Here is an 18190-nt window from a genome sequence, read left to right on the forward strand (position 1 = left end):
GGTGGGCACGGGGGTCGCGGGTCCTGGATGCTCCGGGGGAGTGGAGAGAGTGGCAATTCCCAGGGCGCCAGGGGTGAGAGAGCTGGGTGGGGCGGCGGTTTGCGCTGTCGGAACGGAAGCGAGGCAGGAAACCGCGAGTGGAGAAAGGGCCCCCAGATGTCAGCTGGGTGCGGGTAGCCCCCGGGGTGGGGTGGGCGGTGGCTGCAGCCTTCCCCGCAGGGGCGTGCCCGTGGGTGGGGACTGAGGTCACGCGGCGTAAGAGATTCCGGAAAAGCCGGAGGCGGGGTCAGGGCGCGGCCCTCGAAGCCCCGCCTCCTTTACAGTTCGCGTCGGGCGGGGCCGGCAGCAGCCCCGCCTCCCGGGCGCCGGCCGTGCGCGTGCGCAGTGGGACGCGCAGTCGCCATGCCGGAGCCGCGCGGGTCGTCGCCTCTGCGGGTGAACGCGGCGTTCGCTGCGCGGTACAGCCGCTACCGGGAACGTGAGGAGCTGCAGCGGCGTGAGTGCTGGGCGCATGCTCGCGGGGCGCGGGCGCTGCGGGGCCACCGGGAAGTGGTGGTTGAGCTGGTCCCCCCGGGCTGATCGGGGGCTCCCGTCTGTCCCGCAGTGAAAGATCGCTATCGGGACCGAGACGGCGAGGACTCCAGCTCCGACTCTGACTCGAGCGACGAGCGCGTGGTGAGCTTCCTCACCCGGCCCGGGCGTGCGGGCGGCATTCAAGCCCCCACCACATCCTGGTCCCAAAACTCCATAGCGCCGTACCGGGTCCAACCCCCACCCCGATTCCACGAGGGACCGACAGCGTCCGCCCCATCCCCAGGGCGGGGCCCAATCCCCCCCATTCCCCTCCATTCCCCTCCCTGCTATGGGTCCACCTGCCCATCCTGATGAGTTTGGTGTGACCACTCTGCCACATGGGACACCAGCTTCTCCCCACATCAGCCACATCTCACCTCACTGTGCTGCCAGTCCCCACTGCTGGGCCATGTGTCCTCTGCTTCCTGCCCCAGGTCAATCCCGTGTCCCCCAGGAAGCACGGTTCCTTTGCCTGTTACCCTCCTCTGCTCAGATCCTGTACTTATGTGTGGCCCTCCCTCCTTCCCTCCCTTCTCTCCCTGTTTGACACCCCCACACACACACCACACTTGCCTTTCCCCAGCGGGATCCCCTTTCCTTCCATGTAACGTGTGCCCATTCCACCTAATGTATCCTCACCCCTCCACCCTATTTCCCACACCCTCTCAGCCCACCTGCCCTCCTTGCTTACTACCCTCCATTGCTCTCACCACCTTCCTTCTGAAATCTGTCCCCAATCCTTTTCCTGCCCTAGGAATTTGACCCCCAGCAGGAGCGAGACTTTTACAGGACACTCTCCTTGTTGAAGAAGAAGGATCCCCGGATTTATCAGGAAGATGCCACCTTCTACCAGAGAACAGGTCTGGGGCTGCTCTTCTCCAAGGTTCCTCTTGGCCTTATCGTCTGTTGTGACTATTTAATGAATCATTTTATGTTAGAAGTGCTTAGCAGAGTATCTTAGATTATTACCTGTTGACGTTAATAACAGCCGTGTGCTTTGTACTATTCAGAGCGGGAGTTACTCACTGAGTGATCACCGCCAGGTACTGCCGGGTTGTAGCCAGTATGATAACTGTTGTACAGCTGGGAACTGGTGGCTTGGGGATTTGAGGCCTTCATCTGACCCTGACCCTGGCCCAGCCCAGTGGCATTCTCTGTCTGGGGAAGGAAGGGAGTTGTGGTTGTGGAAAATGGCAGGTGTCTTCCGATGACTCCGCAGCAACATCCTCGGAAAGCGAGGAGGAGCTGGCAGCTGAGAAGCAAAAGAAGATGCGGCCCATGTACCTGAAGGACTATGAGAGGAAGGTTATCTTGGAGAAAGAAGGGTGAGGACAAGGCTGGACACATACCATCCTCTGCCCTGCCTTCCAGAGCAGGTGGATGCATGGGGGTCTCAGGGGCAGGGGTGGGAAGAAGCCAGTGACTCACCAGAATTGAAGGAATGCCAGAGAGCATGCTCCTCTGTGATGGCCTGCACCCCTGTCAGCTCCCCCACCTGCTTCTCACAACTGCCCCCCACCACTGGGACAGGCAGACCGTGGGGAGTCTATTTTGAAGCCCCAATTCTTTCTTGCACAGCAAATATGTTGACGAGGATAATTCAGACGGGGAGACCTCCAATCAGAGACTCCAGGTGGGTGGGGTGGAGACCGGGTTGGGACTGAGGGGTCCGGGGCTGGGCCTGAGGGGTCTGGGGCTGGGCCTGAGGCCCACCACTCCCTCTCTTTAGCAGGTCTCGTCGAAAAGTTACGTGGAAGAACAGGAACAGCTCAAGGAAAGGTGAGCTGGGCCAGCGAGTGGCCAAATGGATAGGAGTTGAGGCTCTGGGTGTAGATAGATCTGGGCTCCAATCCAGCTCTGTCACTAACGGCTGTGTGCCCTTAGGCCAGTGATGGCGAACCTATGACACGCGTGTCAGTGCTGACACGCGTAGCCATTTCTGATGACACGTGGCCGCATACCGAGGATGAAACATTTGCTACTCCTGAGGATGAAACATTTGCGACTAGAGTCTTGGAGTTAGTTTTTTCCTCAAAGTGACACACTACCCGAGTTATGCTCAGTTTTTTGGCGAAGTTTGACACACCAAGCTCAAAAGGTTGCCCATCACTGCCTTAGGCACATACTTGCTCTCTCCATGCCTCAGTTTCCTGAAGTTAAACGGGGTTGATAATGCTCTCTATGTCTCAGCACCACTCTGAGCTTGTTAGGAAGAACTCGGGGCTTAGTGAACAGGGTTCGTCTTGGGGCAGGGTTCGGGGCTAGCCTGGCTGTTCTGAGACTTGCTCTTTCGGGTGGGCAGCTTCCGAGCATTCGTGGAGGACAGTGAAGATGAGGATAGCGCCGGGGAAGGTGGCTCCGGGTTGCTGCAGAAACGAGCTAAAACCAAGGAGGAGAAGGTGGGTGCTGGGGCCCGCGCTGGACCAAGGCTGGTGGCAGGGAGGAGGTGCTGGGCTCCAGCAGACCCTCAGTGCCGGCCTTCCCCCAGGCCCAGGAAGATGCTGACTACATTGAATGGCTGAAGGGGCAGAGGGAGATTCAGAACCCTGAGGCCCTGAGAGAACTGGTGAGTTTCCACGCCGTCGCTGAAGGACTACACTGCTTGTCCCGCCTTCATCCAACCTTTTTCTAGAAAGTTACCCTCGAAGGGGTAGCTAAGAGCATATACTCTGAAAATGGGTGTGTCCCTCTTTGGGCCTCAGTTTCTATATCTATGAAATGGGAATAATACCCCCCCACCTATTTCATAGGCTGGCTGTGAAGTTTCAGTTACTTGAATCCATTTGATGCCCATATCTGCCCTCCTTCCCTGCCTCCGAGTGTCTAACCTGGGTCCTGTCACCCCTTCACTCCTAGACTCACCTCAAGGAATATTGGAATAACCCAGAGCTGGACGAAGGGGAGCAGTTCCTACGCGATTATATCCTCAACAAACGTTACGAGGAAGAGGGAGATGAGGAGGAGGAGGATGAGGAAGAGGAAGAGGAGGAAGGGTGAGCAGCCATGTTCTCACCAGGGGCCTAGAGCCAATGCTGGCTGAAAAGCAAAGGACACTGGTGTTCACTTTTGCACACACAACGTAGCAGAGTTAGTCATCCGAGAAGAGCCATGGAGTGTGGGCTCTGGAGCCAGGTGTTCAAATCCTGACCCTGCTAGACTTCTGTGCCTTGGTTTCCCCATCTGTACAGTTGGGGTAACAGTGGCACCTTCCTGTAGGGTTCTTGGGACGATTGAATGTGTAAATAGGGCTGGTACACAGGGGCTTGGCCAACCCCAGCCTCCCTCCATCTTGTCCCTCAGGGTCCCAGGCCCCCCGGTCCAGCTCTCCATAGACGACTCCTCTGACGAGGGGGAGCTGTTTCTAAAGAAGCAGGAGGACTTCGAGCACAAGTACAATTTCCGCTTTGAGGAGCCCGACTCAGCCTTGGTGGGGAGCTAGAGCTAGGGCTTGGGAGGAGCTGGCTCTCACTGGGCTCAGGCCTGGAGAGCCCAGAATTATCCCTGGCCCACAGGTCAAGACCTACCCTCGGAGCATTGCGTCCTCTGTGCGCCGCAAGGACGAGCGAAGGAAGGAGAAAAGGGAGGAGATTAGGGAGCGAAAGAGGAGGGTGAGTGTGAGGGGGCAGTGGGTTCAGGAGAGCCCTTAGCTGTGGGGAGAGCCCACACCCTCCCTCTCCCTCTTGCCTGCCACCCACAGGAGAAAGCGAAAAAGCAGGAAGAACTCAAGCAGCTGAAGAACCTGAAGAGGAAGGAGATTCTGGCCAAGCTGGAGAAGCTACGGCAGGTCACGGGCAATGAGACGGTGGGCTTTGAGGAACAGGACCTGGAGGACGACTTCGACCCCACCCGGCATGACGAGCTCATGCAGGTATGGCCCCCACCCAGGCCCGGCCAGGCAGCCAGTGCTCAGGAGCATGGCTCTGGAATCAGTTGTTTCTTGGTTGTGTGGCCTCAGAGAAGTGATTTGAGCTCTCTGAGCCTTTGTCCTCGTCTGTAAAGTGGGTCTTACCATAGCATCTACCTCAGAGCTGTTGAAGGATAGCTTCAGAGGAATACACATAAACGCTTAGTTGGTAAGTGCTCAAGGAACAGTGGGTTGCTGTGCTTCTTTTAAACTCATTTGTTGTGCCATTACTGTTTATTGTTGTATTTGTGGGAATATAACATCAGGCATAGAAACAGGTGATGAAGGCTGTGTGAGGAGCAGTGGGGACCACAGGAGCCTCAGAGAAGCCCCTGACCAAGCCTGGGAAGTGAGGGAAGGGGACTGAGGATATGTAGGTAGGCCGGGTGAAAACCAGAATGGGATGAGGGGGTGCGATATAGTTGGAGTTTAACCTTCACTTCCTGGAAGCTTCTCAGTCCTGAGCTTCAGTTTCTCCTTAGAATGGGGATACTGTCTGTCTCCTGGTGTTTGTGCAAATGTGAGGTGTAGCCAATATTGGGGATATAATAGACACTCAATAAATGACATGTTTAACAATACCTGCCTTTGCCAGGCCCTGCATTGGGCACTGGGGTTTCAGCCCTCTTGGAGCCCAGGGTCAGCCTTCTTAGAGCTGATGGGGTGGTGAGAACCAGTCTAACATTCCCTGTATGCCAAGCACTAGGCAGCGTAGAGGTCCTGCCCTCTCAGCGCCCTCAATCTAATGGCAGGCATTTAACTGTATGGTTACAACCTGTAGGGTCTGAGTGGTGATGGGGACCTGCAGGGGCAGCTGGGGTCTGAGAGTCCTTTGACCAGCTTTGTCAGGCCCACGCAGGCGCTGGGTCCCGAAGGGTGCGAGGACCATGTAAGGTGCAGGGGTAAAGCTGTCTGGGAAGGATGGGGCCCTGCTGATCCTCCCGGCCCCTGGCTCTGCAGAAATGCTTCGGGGACGAGTACTACGGCACAATGGAGGAGGAGAAGCCACAATTTGAGGAAGAGGAAGGGTTCGAAGGTGAGGTCACTGGGTGGGGGTGGGAGTGCTGGGCCTAAAGCCTGAGGTCCCAGTCCTGAGCCCTCTGGGCTCATCCCTGTCTGTCTGTCCTCTGGAGCCAGATCACTGGAACTGGGACACATGGACTGGGCTGGAGCAGGGTGGAGATTGGAGCCAGCAGGAGCTGCACTGCGAGGACCCAGACTTCAATGTAGGTGCCATGGGGAGGGGGTGGGCTGCCTTGGAAAGTCCCGAGGGCTGCGAGGGCTGGCCTGACCTGCATGTCTTGGCAGATGGATGCGGACTACGACCCCAGCCAGCCGAAGAAGAAGCAGCGTGAGGCCCCCTTAACCGGCAAGAAGAAGCGCAAGTCACACTTTGCTGCAGCTGTGGGGCAGGAAAAACCTGTGTTCAACCCCAGTGAGGCTCCGGTGGGCATTCCGTGGGCGAGCAGGGGCTCCGCAGGGCCAGCACACCACAGCTGCCCAGATCTCTACCCACAGGGGACAAGACGTTTGAGGAGTACCTGGACGAGTATTACCGGTTGGACTATGAGGACATCATCGATGACCTACCCTGTCGCTTCAAGTACCGCGCCGTGGTGCCCTGTGACTTCGGGCTCAGCACAGAAGAGGTAGGGCCCCAGGCGGGTGCGGGACACTGGGAGGCACCCGGGAGGCAAGAGGGAGCACGGAGCCAGTGGTTGCTGCCACAGGACCTGTTTCCTCCTGTCAAAAATGATGGGACTACCCTGGCCAGGTAGCTCAGTTGGTTAGAGCAGTGGTCGGCAAACCGCGGCTCGCGAGCCACATGCCTCAATCAGATTGAGGACGTTTTTAGCAAAGGCCAGCTTAGGAGTACCCTAATTAAGTTACTAACAATGTACCTACCTACATAGTTTAAGTTTTAAAAATTTGGCTCTCAAAAGAAATTTCAGTCGTTGTACTATTGATATTTGGCTCTGTTGACTAATGAGTTTGCCGACCACTGGGTTAGAGCGTTGTCGATACACCAGGGTTGCGGGTTCAATCCCTGGTCAGGGCACATACAAGAATCAACCAATGACTGCATGAATAAATGGAACAACAAAATAGATATTTCTCTCTCTCTCTCTCTCTCAATTCCATAAGTTAAAAAAAGACAGGAATAATAGTGCTAATGACAGGACTGAAATTTCCTACCTCTAAGGGTTCCCATGAGATGGGGAGGGGCTTCAAACAGCCCCTTATAAACATTACAGTTGACCCTTAAACAACTGCTGGCCCCTGTGCAGTCAGAAATATGCATATAATTTTTGATTCCCCAAAAACTCCACTATAGTTGGCCCTTCATAGCTGCGGGTTTCACATCTATGGATTCAACCTTTGCAGATGCAGGCTGACTATATTAAGAGCCTGTTGTTGACTGGGAGCCTTACTGATTCCATGAACAGTTGATTAACTTATATTTGTATATTATACACATTATGTACTGTATTCTTAATATAAGGTAAACTGGGGGGAAAATGTAAAAAAAATTATAAAATATTTATTGACAAAAAACCTGCATATAAATGGACCCATCCAGTTCAAACCCGTGTTGTTCAGGGGTCAACTGTACCTTTGATTCTGTTACTGTTATATGTGCATCAGGGTGGCCTTTAAGACTAGATGGGCTCTGGAATTAGATGCCCTGGATTCAAATCCTGCCTTTGCCACTCATCAGCTGTGTGACCTTGGACTTGGGCTCTGTACTTCAGTTTCCCATCTATAAAACAGGCCTAATGACAGCCCCTACCTTGTTTTTTTAAATATTTATTTCAGTGAGGAAGGGAGAGGGAGACAGAAACATTACTTATGAGAGAATCATTGATCGGCTGCTTCCTGCATGCCCCCTACTGGGGATGGAGCCTGCAACTCAGGGTTGTGCCCTGAATGGAATTGAACCTTGACCTCCTGGTTTATAGGTCGATGCTCAACTGCTGAGCAACACTGGCCGGGCCCATGTGTGGCTCTTTAGATGGCACTTGTCCCTTAGCTATCCATAATGGCTGTCAGTGCTTGACTATTCATCGTTAGTAAAAATAGCTGATGTTGCCCAGCTGGGATGGCTCAGTGATTGAGCATGGACCTATGAACCAGGAGGTCACGGTTCAATTCCAGGTCAGGGCACAGGCCCTGGTTTCAGGCTGGATCCCCAGTAGGGGGCATGCAGGAGGCAGCCAATCAATAATTATGTCTCATCATTGATGTTTCTCTCTCCCCCTCACCCTTCCTCTTGGAAATCAATAAAAAAAAATACATTTTTAAAAAGCTGATGTTTATTGAGCTTATATCATCTGCATTTACTCAATCTTCTCAACAACATTCTAATAGGTTCTGAGGGGATGCCTACCTCATAAATGAGGAATCTGAAGCCTGGAGGCAGGAGCCTCGAGGTTGAGAACCTGGGCCTATTTATAATTAGCAAATCTAGTGATTGGCATAGAGACCCCTGCCCTGAGGCTGCTGGGACCATGGTGCATGGGTGAGGGCTACAGGGCCCTGGCATCTGAAATAAGCCACTTCCCTGGCTGTATGACTTGGCAAGGAACCCCTTTCTGAACCTGTTTCCCTATCTGTTGTCCTCTGCAAAAAACATGATTAGCCTCCACAGACATCAGTTCTGTCTCACCATCATGACATCCTTGCTGGGTGGTACTAGCATTACCCTGATTTGACTGATGAGGTGACTAAGGCTTAGAGTCAGAGCCCGCCCAGGGCTCACGCAGCAGGACCCTCCTTTCCTGTGCAGATCCTCGCTGCTGACGACAAGGAGCTGAATCGGTGGTGCTCCCTGAAGAAGACCTGCATGTATAGGTGACGGGTGGGGCTGGGCCAGGTGTTTGGGAGGAGGGGCAGGCAGGCAGGCAGGCATGGACATCTCCCTGAGCACCCAATGACAGGCGTGTCTGCTGGGCACCCAAAGGTCGGAGCAGGAGGAGCTGCAGGACAAGAAGGCGTATAGCCAGAAGGCCCAGAACTCATGGAAAAAGAGGCAGATCTTCAAGTCGCTCTGCCCAGAGGAGTGAGTGTTGCTTGCCTGGGGAGGGTGGGGTGCCAGGCCAGGGTTTGAGTCTCGCTCTGTCAGCCATTTGTTGCATGATTTTGGGACTGGGCCCTCTCCCTCTCTGAGTCCTGGGTTCAAATCCTGGCTGGGCTACAGCTATATGACCTTGGTTAAGTCATTTTCCCTCTCAGAGCCTATTTTCCTCATTTATAAAATGGGGATAAAGATGGTTCATTTCTTATTTTCTTTTTGAGGATTAAGTGAATTCATGTGAAGTGCTTAAAACATAATAAGTGCCGATAAGTTTTAGCTATTGTTATCATCATGTTATTTCTTGTTCTATAAAGCAGGGAGCAGGGGTGACAGGAATTCCGAGAGTTGATTTAAAGATGAAATGAGTTAATTTATGTGAATACCTTAGTGTAAGCCCAGGCTCAAATACAAGAATTATCAGCAACACAGTCCAGCTTCAGGATTCAGTAGAAAAACCCAGTTTTGGTGTCAGACCCCAGTGTGAATTCCAGGCAGGCGCCCGAATTGCTGCGTTGCCATCTATCTGAGCCTCTCCTTTCCTCATCTGTAAAATGGGGGATGTGCACTGGGAAGGGGTCTAATTGTGCTGGCCTGGGCTGAGCCCTGACTTTCTTCCCCCAGGAAAGAGACACCCACGGAAGCCACAGGGAAGCCACAGAGAGACAAAGCCGGCCCACAGGAGCAGCTGCTGGCATCTGATGGGGCCTGCAGGAAGCAGCCCCAGCCTGAGAGCTCCCTAGCACAGAAAGAGGCCCCCCCTGTGTCACCCACTGAGAAGCCAGCCCTCCAGAGGCGGAGGAGGGGCAAGAAGGCTCGACTCCTGGGCCCCACAGTGACACTTGGAGGACAGGAGTTCAGCCGCCAGAGACTGCAGGCCTTCGGCCTCAATCCAAAAAGGCTGCACTTCCGCCTGCTGGCCCGGAAAAGGAGGAAGCAGCAGGGGCTCAAGAGCTGCCCCTGAGCTTGATGGAGAAGGCAAGGGCCCTCAGATTCTTTCCCTTCAATCAGGCCCTGAATGCATCCCCTCTTGTGACTATATAGACCCACATGTCTCCCTGTGGGCAAAAGGTGCTTCCTGAACTCAACTCCCATCCCTCCAGGCAGTGACCCAGGCCAGTCAATCAGCACCTTCTGCTCCCCAGGACAGTGAGGGACTCAGTGATTAGCATGTGCCCCACTGCAGACAATGGAAGGCAGCCCTGGGATTTCACTATATGCTGGGAGAGAAGTCCCGTCTTACAGATGTGAAGCTGAGTCTACTTAAGCTCCCCAGGAGACGTGGACACCTCATCTTGATATACACCCTGGTCCCATCTCTCAAATGTTCTGGCCATAGCTGAGGTCAAGTCAGATGGCTTTATTGGCCCCCAGCAGCCAGTTCCCACACCGCCACCAGCCCTTAGGATAGGAGCTTTGAGGCCAGTGAGGGCAGGAGCAGTCCAGTGCAAACTACAGTACTTGAGTCAGGCCCTGAGTGGGTGCCTGGGAGCCCATCTGCCATCCCTCCCTCCTTGCCTTGTGAGGAGGGCCCAAATGGCAGGAGGCAGGCCTTTGGGCTCTGTCCCTGGCTTAATGGCCCCAGCCTGGAGGTTTCCTGGGCTGGTCTCAGCTGCGCTTAACGGGGTGAGAAGTGGGAAGTACCATCACCACCAGAGGTCAAGCTCCCACATCCAGTGTGACATAAATAAAAAAATAAATAGTGTTTGTCCTATCTTCTCCCCCATCCCATCCCTTTATAAAAACACAAAGTCCTCAGAGCTGGGGCGCTTGGCCTTGAGGAGCCGCCCAGTGCGAGGGAGCTGCAGAGTTGGCTGGGAGCAGAGGTTGTCTAGGCTGTGGTCCTGAGCATGGCCCTCGGCCAGGGTGAACATGGGGTACCGCTGTGTGGCCGAGGAGGAGCTGAGGACCTGGTGGGAGGAGGGAGAAAGCAGCTCAGTACCAAAAGCAGTAGCCAGTTACCCCATAGGCATAGTTATTTTTATTTTTTAAGGCATAGTTATTCTAACAGGTATATTTAAAAGGTGCTTCCTGAACTCAACTCCCATCCCTCCAGGCAGTGACCCAGGCCAGTCAATCAGCACCTTCTGCTCCCCAGGACAGTGAGGGACTCAGTGATTAGCATGTGCCCCACTGCAGACAATGGAAGGCAGCCCTGGGATTTCACTATATGCTGGGAGAGTAGGGTTCCCTTTCCACGAACTGGAAGGTAGGTGCCCAGAGTGGCTGACGGCGAACCCTTGCCACTATAAGGGGAAAGCCCTGATGGGACAGTAGAGCCAAGAGACAGGGAGCGTCCTGTCCTTGAGCTCCTGAATGCAGCTGTCCTCCAAGGCAGCAAAGACCCTAACTTCATATTGTGCCCCCTTTTGGGTCTATTCAAAGCTGTGCTTTTGTAACGTGTGGGCAGGATGATCTTGACAACACAGCCTGGAAGCAACCTCCCCATGTCTGCTGGCCTCAAGGCCTCTCCGTTCTCCCCTCCAGCCCTGACTTCCCACCCCCTCCACCACTCCTCTTGCTCACCCTGGTCAGCTCTGAGCATAGTGTCTCAAACTCCTTCCTGTTTCCAGCATAGAACCCCACAGTACAGCTGGGGTCCATCTTGGTGAAGGCCATCTTGCGGGGTGAGGTGCAATGGAAGGACTGAGGCAGACAAAGAAGGGGAGCTCAGGGGGGGCCCCCAACTTCCTCCACATACCCCAACCCCACCCTGGGGGTACCAGCTCACCTCCAGGGGGAAGTCAGCCTGGCTGACATCCACGGTGGGCTGGCAGTAGTGGGGGTCCAGGTAGAGCAGGGAGTCATCTGCAGGGGAGGAGGTGTAAGTGGGGTGGGGAAGGGGAAGGTGAGGTAGGACGGAATGTGATGGAGCAGGCCTACCCTGGTAGCCGATGAAATATAGCGAGTGCCGCGGCTTGCCCCCCATAATGCCCAGGCACAGCTCTGAACGCAGGAGCTCCTACAGGGAGGAGAGGGGGCAAAGGTGAGAACTCGGGGCAGGTGCTGTCAGACAGTCCCTCAACAAATACTTAGCAAACACCCAATGTGTGCAAACCTAGGCGTGTGCTGGGCCCTGGGGAGCAGCAGTGACTAAGGTACTATCTACGGAGCTGACATATGTTAGACAAATAAGGAACAAGATGAGTGAGTTATGTGTTGGAAAGTGATTACACTGGGAAAAGAATAAAGGAGGTAAGGGGGCCTTGAAATTATCAATAGAGGCGTCAAGAAAGGCCTCACTGGGAGGTGATGTTTCAGCATCTTGAGAAACAGCAAGTGCAAAGGCCCTGAGGCAGGTGTGTTCTGAGAACAGTAAGGAGGTCCATGTGGGTGCTGCGGAGTGAGTGAGGACAGTGGGAGCAGATGAGGTGAAGGAAGGGACGGTCCCGTGGGCTGTGGGGAGATCTCTGGCCTTTACTCTGAGTGTAAACACACCAGGGTCTTTCCAGCCTTGCTGTGCCCTTTGCCTGGGACTCTCCTCCTCTGGCTCTTCATGTGCCCTGGCAAGAGGGGCTTTCCTTGGTTGTGCAGCCACCCCCATCTGCCCTTCACTAGTTTTCCTTCCTTTACAGTCCCCGAGTTGTAACTCCCAGGCTGTCTACTTGGTTCCAGATTCACTGCCTGTCATTAGAATGTTCACCCCCAAAAGGCACAAATTTTTGCCTGTTTACTTCTGAATCCTCAGCAGCTGGGAGAGTGCTTGGTACATAATAGGTGCCCTGTGACTTGGGTAAACAGATGAAGGAAGCACGTATACCTAACCCAAACTGGAAGAACCCAGAGGGCTTCTGGGGGAGACGTGGTGAATCTGGCTGAACCTACCTTCACGCAGGGCACATACACGGGATTGAGAGTCTCGCCACCCAGCCGCACAGGCACCAGGATGACCACAGACTTCCACTCAGCTGTGCAGTCCGGCCTAGCCACCAGGCGGGCCACATCTGCTTTGTACACTGGAAGGACAGGGCAGAAGGTCATCTTGCTAACCTTCAAGCTTCAGAGTGTGACCCTCCAACCCCAGGGGTCCAATCTCATCCAAGCAACCCCTTGAGGGGTGACACTCCCATTGTCAGTGGAGAAGGAAGTATTTCCAGAACCCCCAAACTCCCTTAGACAATCCCAGGGCCCCCATTTTACAGAGAGCAACCAAGACCCTAAGAGTTGGATGAAGAACGAACTGCCAGGAGGAGGTGGAGCTTCCCCAAAGCCTGGAGCCTATCCCCAATCCCAGGCCCGACTGGTCCTCACGACTCGGTTTCTGGGTTTGCCAATTCGGAAATGGGAGCACAGAGCAGTCCTCAGCCAATGTCCCTGTGTGTCCCTCCTCCTCAAGTCTCATCTGCAGCTGTCCATTCTCCCCCTCCTTCCTTGCTGGTACCCAAGAAGTGGATTCAACCCTTTCTGGAGACTCAGCTGCTATGATCTGAATGCTTGAGTCCCCCCAAAATTTGTATGTAGAAATCCTAATCCCAAGGTGATAGCATAAGGGGATAGCGCCTTTGAGAGGTGATTAGGTCATTGAGGCTGGACCCCTCAAGAATGGGATAAGTGCTCTTATAAAAGAGGTACCCCCCCAATTTTTAAAAACTATGTATATTGACAGATGTTAACTAGATTTAGTGTGGTAATCATTTCACAATGTTCAGGGTAGGACAAAAGTAGGTATACAGTAATGAGTATATGAAACAGAGTTTACTCTTATACTATTATTAATTGTATTATTTTCCATACGGACAACTGTAGACTTTTGCCCCACCCTGTATACAAATATCAAATCATGATATTATATACCTGAAACTAATATATTGTTATAGGTCAGTTATACGTGAATGGAAAAACGCAACAAAAATGAGACCCCAGAGAGCTTGCTTGCCCAATCTGACATGTGAGGACACAGCAAAGCAAGCCAGGGAATGGGCTCCCACAGACACCAAACCTTCCTGCATCTTCATCTTGGACTTTCCGGCCTGAGAATTACGAAAAATAAATTCCTGTCGTTTATAAGCCACCTGGTCTGTGCTATTTTTGTTTTAGCAACCTAAACAGATTAAGACAATAGCTCTCTGTAAAAATCGAACCTTGTCCCAAACCCCTACAATTTTGCATAAAAATTTAGTTTTTGTAGATTCCGATACCAACCCTTTTATTTTATTTATTTTTTTTAAAAATATATTTTGTTTTTTTACAGAGAGGAAGGGAGAGGGATAGAGAGTTAGAAACATCGATGAGAGAGAAACATCGACCAGCTGCCTCCTGCACACCCCCCACCGGGGATGTGCCCGCAACCAATGTACACGCCCTTGACCGGAATCGAACCTGGGACCCTTCAGTCCGCAGATCGACGCTCTATCCACTGAGCCAAACCGGTTTCGGCCCAACCCTTTTATTTTTTAATATATTTTTATTGATATCAGAGAGGAAGAGGGGCGGGGAGAGAGAGAGAAACATCAATGATGAAAGGGAATCATTGATCGGCTGCCTCATGCACGCCCCCTATTGGGGAATGAACCCACAACCCGGACCTGTGCCCTTGACCAGAATCAGACCCGGGATCTTTCAGTCTGTAGGCTGACGCTCTAACCACTGAGCAAAACCGGCCAGGGCTCACTTAATTCTTTTTTTCTTTTTTTTTTTAAATACACTTTATTAATGGGGGGACGAGGACAAATATGTGATACCTTAATCAATAAAGAAATTAAAAAAAAATACACTTTATTGATTTTTTACAGAGAGGAATAGAGAGTTAGAAACATCGATCAGCCGAAACCGGTTTGGCTCAGTGGATAGAGCGTCGGCCTGCGGACTGAAAGGTCCCAGGTTCGATTCCGGTCAAGGGCATGTACCTTGGTTGCGGGCACATCCCCAGTAGGGGGTGTGCAAGAGGCAGCTGATCGATGTTTCTCTCTCATCAATGTTTCTAACTATCTATCCCTCTCTCTTCCTCTCTGTAAAAAATCAATAAAATATATTTAAAAAAAAGAAAAAGAAAAAAAAGAAAGAAACATCGATCAGCTGCCTCCTGCACAACCCCCACTGGGGATGTGCCCACAACCAAGGCACATGCTCTTGACGGGAATCGAACCTGGGACCCCTCAGTCCGCAGGCCGACGCTCTATCCACTAAGCCAAACCGGCCAGGGCTCACTTAATTCTTCTAACAACACTACAAGGCAGAGAAGACCAGACTTTTGTACATGTTAGAGCTGTTTACAGAGTAAGAGTTAACTGGATCTCAGAGAAGTAAGTCCTTATGTCCTTTATTCTATCCTTGGGGAGAAGCCCCTGAAGCTTGCTCTCCTGGATCTAGAGGCAGAAGGACCCTGAGCATCTCTCCCTGAGTAGGCCTTGAATCCTTTCCAAAGGTCCCTCTGACCCAGAACTTGTTTCAGCCTCTGAGAAAGGTGGGTCCTAAGAGGCAGCTGAAGTAGTGACTGGCTCAGGATGAGAACCCCATGACCTTGGTTAGCAGCCCCTTACCTGTGCAATCCTGAGACACGTACACCACCAGGCGGGTGACCTCTGAGCAGCTCTCCACAGCTTTCCTGGGGGCCAGAAGAAAGGCTTGAGTTCCTTGGGGTACCCAGTGGCTCCCATGTCCCCTGCCGTGGTCCTCACCTGAGTATATGTGCCACAAGGGATGGCCCATACCAGTCACCTGCCTTCTTGCCCCAGCTCTGTCCGAGCTCCACCAGCTGGTGTAGGCCGAAGGGGGCCTGGGGGTGGTCGGCGAACCAGGACACAATCTGCCGATGCCGGCGTTCCTGCTCCAGCTCAGGGGCGCCCTGGGCCCAGCGTGGGGGCTTCCAGTGGGCAAGCCCATGGTGCCGGTTGGGAGAGGCCAACCCTGAGGGCTCAGGGGGGCTCAGGCCTGCACCCTCCGCCCATGTCCAGTCTAGTGGGATGGAGTCATTAGTCAACCAATGCCAGTGTGTGGGGGTCACAGTTCCCACTTACTCATGCTTCACACCCAGTTCTACCGCTCCTGAGACCTGAGACTCCACCTTTAGCAATTCTCACAATCCTGAAACATAAACAACTCTAACTCCCCCCCCCCCCCCCCCGCAAAACTTACTTTCTAAGTAATTCTGACGTGACTTTAAACTTTATTTACAAACAATTCTAACACTGCTGACTTATGTGGTTGGCTCATACTCCTGGTGTGCCCCTCCCCCTCCGCCTCTCACCTCTGGGCAGGAAATGCAGCAGGAGGCCCTGTGCCAGCATCATCTGCCCACTTCGCAACATGCAGCCCCAGCCACAGTCCGAAGTCAGACAGCCCCCAGCAATGGGCGGGAAGTCCCGGCGGTAGGTGAGCCACAGGCGGGACCCGAAGTCCCGTTGGAAACGCTGGATGTCACCTATAAGGGCAGGTTTGTCAGCGGCAACACAAGCATCTCCGGGGACTCCCCCAACTCTGGCCTGGGGCCACCAGCTCACCCTCACTCTCAAAGCAGTAGCGGCGGCCACAGAGGTGGACGCTGGAGATCTTGCTGAAGCTCGTCCGGCTTTTGACTGTCCAACCTGTGGAGACGTGCAGCAGCGAGATGCCGGATGCTAACACAGCAGTTATGGCAGCAACAGCGCTCCCATCTGAAATGCGGACCATCCTCCTGCCCATCTCAGGGGGGGCCCTGGGGAACCCGCGCCCTCCTCGCCCCAGATGGAAGTGGGGCCGCGCGGAACAGCCACACCAGAGTTTGCCATCCGTTCAGGGTGAATGAGGGCAGTTCTGATGATCGTACCCATTTTACAGAAGGGAAAGGTGGACACAGGAAGTAAAACAGCTTGCTCAAGGTCACACGGGGAAGGACAGGATTTGGAATCACTTTCCCCGTAGGACCTGCCGCAGGTCCGCCCGGGGCGGGGCAGGGCGGGGCCCACAGGTGCCTCACGGGAGAGCGAATGGCGGAAACTCGGATGCAGGGCAAGGTCTGGTGCCTGGACGCCCCACTGCCCCCCGCCCCGCGCCTCCACGCCCCCCACCTGGCCAAACCCGCGGCCCTCGCCCCCCGGGCCCGCCCTCCTCACCGTACTTGACGTTGTTCCAGGCGGTCAGGAACTTCGCCTTAAACTTGTCCACTTCGCCCGGCTCCCCGGGGGCGGCTCCGGACGGGCCCAGCGCGGGGCCGCCGGCTCCGGGGGGCGCCAGGCCGTTGGGGTCCGGGCCTCGGGGCGCCCGCGCCCGGCGGGCCTCGGGGCGGCGCGCGTCCTCCGGGCTCCCGCGGCGGTACTGCGCGGCGGCCGGCGACACGGGGTGCATGGGCGCGCCGGGGTCGGCCGCCCGCCGGGCGGGGCCGCGCCAGGGCCCGGGTCCGGGCCGCGGCTGGGACGCGAGCGCCCGGAAGGCTCTAGTCCGCCCCCGACGCGGCGGCCCGGTCCCCCGGCCCGGAGCGGGGCGCTGTCCCCGCCGCCGCCGCCATCTTAGCGGCGCTGCCCGAGGACGAGGAGGCGGGCGCGCCCCTCCGACGCCCCGCCCCGCCTCCCGCCCCCGCCTCCCGCCTCCCGCCTTCCGCCTCCCGCCTGGCTCCGGTTCCCGTCCCGGTGGCCCGCGGCCCCCGCCCCTCGCCTTATCGCAGCGCCCAGGCGCGCCGAGCCCTGCGGGCCCTTATCGGAGGCCCCGGAGAGGGAAGCGCCGCCCCGCCCCGCCTCCCGTGGCGCAGGGGACCCTCCGCCCGCCGGGGGCCCGGGCGCGGCTCCCACCTGCCGGAGTCTCCCGGGGACCCGGGCGCCCCTCCGGGCCTGGGCCGGGGGCAGACCTGTGTGTGACGTCCCTCCCCTCCCCACCCCACTCCTCCCCACCCCACCTCTCACTTCCCCCTAGCCACGCCTCCGTGTGCCTCAGTTTCCCCATAAGCAAAAGGGGGCTCAAAGACACGTCACAACAAAAACGAATATTCATAATAATTTTGCTGAGGGAAAGAAGCCAGACAAAAAAGAAGAGAATACTCTCTGGTCCCGTTTTTATCAAACTCTAGAAAGTGCAACCTCCTAATACCATTAGTGGTTGCCTGGGGCGGGGGGCGGGGGGAGAGGCGAGAGGGAGGAATCTATAAAGGGCGAGAGGATACTTTTTAGGGTCTGGGAAGTGTTTACTATCTGGATTGTGGTGCCGGTTTCCAGGATGTGAAAACTCATCCGAGTGTGCACTTTAAATTGTGGTTTGCTGGATGCCAATTATACCTCAATAAAGCTGTAAAAAGTTTTCAATGCATCTAACGCAGAGGAATGTTAGAAAGAGGGGCCGAGTTCATCCTTGTTAAGCTCTTAATGTGGCATCGAAGGTGCAGTTAGGGCTCAGCGCAGGCCAGCCTCAACCTGAAGGGCGAGATGACAGTGTGATGACCTGTGACCCTCAGAGGGTGGCCAGCCCAGCGGCACTGTCCTCAGCCGCTTAAGAAAGTCAGAGAGGATTAGGGTGAGGGTGTGGAATGCAAAGGAGAAGACACAACAGGAAGTCATGTCCCTGACTTTCCCTCTGCTCTCCCTTCAGGCACACCTGCCTCCTTCTCAAACTCAACAGGTCCCACCCACCACAGGACCTTTGCACGCGCTGTTTTCTCTCTTCCCTGAGGTATCTGCATGACTCCTCCTGAACCTCCTTCAGGACTTCATCCAACTGTCATATCTGAAGGGTGACCT

At 54.7% G+C, this 18190-nt stretch overlaps 2 protein-coding genes across 3 annotated transcripts; one reads left to right on the top strand and one right to left on the bottom strand.

The window, feature by feature from the left end:
* Positions 1 to 352: 352 nt before the first annotated feature.
* On the top strand, positions 353 to 9513 carry KRI1 (KRI1 homolog; the record flags this gene model as incomplete). 2 transcript variants are annotated; one of them, XM_079772849.1, is made up of 19 exons in its annotated part: positions 353 to 496; positions 605 to 675; positions 1328 to 1433; positions 1793 to 1898; positions 2152 to 2206; positions 2303 to 2352; positions 2876 to 2972; positions 3062 to 3139; positions 3430 to 3566; positions 3874 to 4000; positions 4086 to 4181; positions 4271 to 4441; positions 5438 to 5513; positions 5615 to 5703; positions 5786 to 5912; positions 5996 to 6126; positions 8265 to 8329; positions 8439 to 8537; positions 9174 to 9513. In XM_079772849.1, the coding sequence occupies exons 1-19, from the start codon at positions 403 to 405 to the stop codon at positions 9511 to 9513; spliced, it is 2115 nt and encodes a 704-aa protein (XP_079628975.1). In that variant the 5' UTR covers positions 353 to 402. The 2 variants fall into 2 exon arrangements, with proteins under 2 accessions (XP_079628975.1, XP_079628976.1); XM_079772850.1 differs by having other exon boundaries at positions 2306 to 2352.
* Positions 9514 to 9515: 2 nt separating this feature from the next.
* Positions 9516 to 16826, bottom strand: ATG4D (autophagy related 4D cysteine peptidase). The gene is made up of 10 exons (XM_079772851.1): positions 16580 to 16826; positions 15989 to 16072; positions 15736 to 15909; positions 15167 to 15443; positions 15029 to 15093; positions 12375 to 12505; positions 11433 to 11511; positions 11281 to 11357; positions 11076 to 11195; positions 9516 to 10459 (listed from the first exon to the last, which is right to left on the bottom strand). Exons 1-10 carry the CDS (start codon positions 16809 to 16811, stop codon positions 10286 to 10288), a joined length of 1413 nt encoding a protein of 470 aa, XP_079628977.1. The 5' UTR covers positions 16812 to 16826; the 3' UTR covers positions 9516 to 10285.
* Between the last annotated feature and the right edge of the window lie 1364 nt (positions 16827 to 18190).

The sequence above is a fragment of the Cnephaeus nilssonii genome (assembly GCF_951640355.1).
Source record: "Cnephaeus nilssonii genome assembly, chromosome: 5".
NCBI lineage: Eukaryota > Metazoa > Chordata > Mammalia > Chiroptera > Vespertilionidae > Cnephaeus > Cnephaeus nilssonii.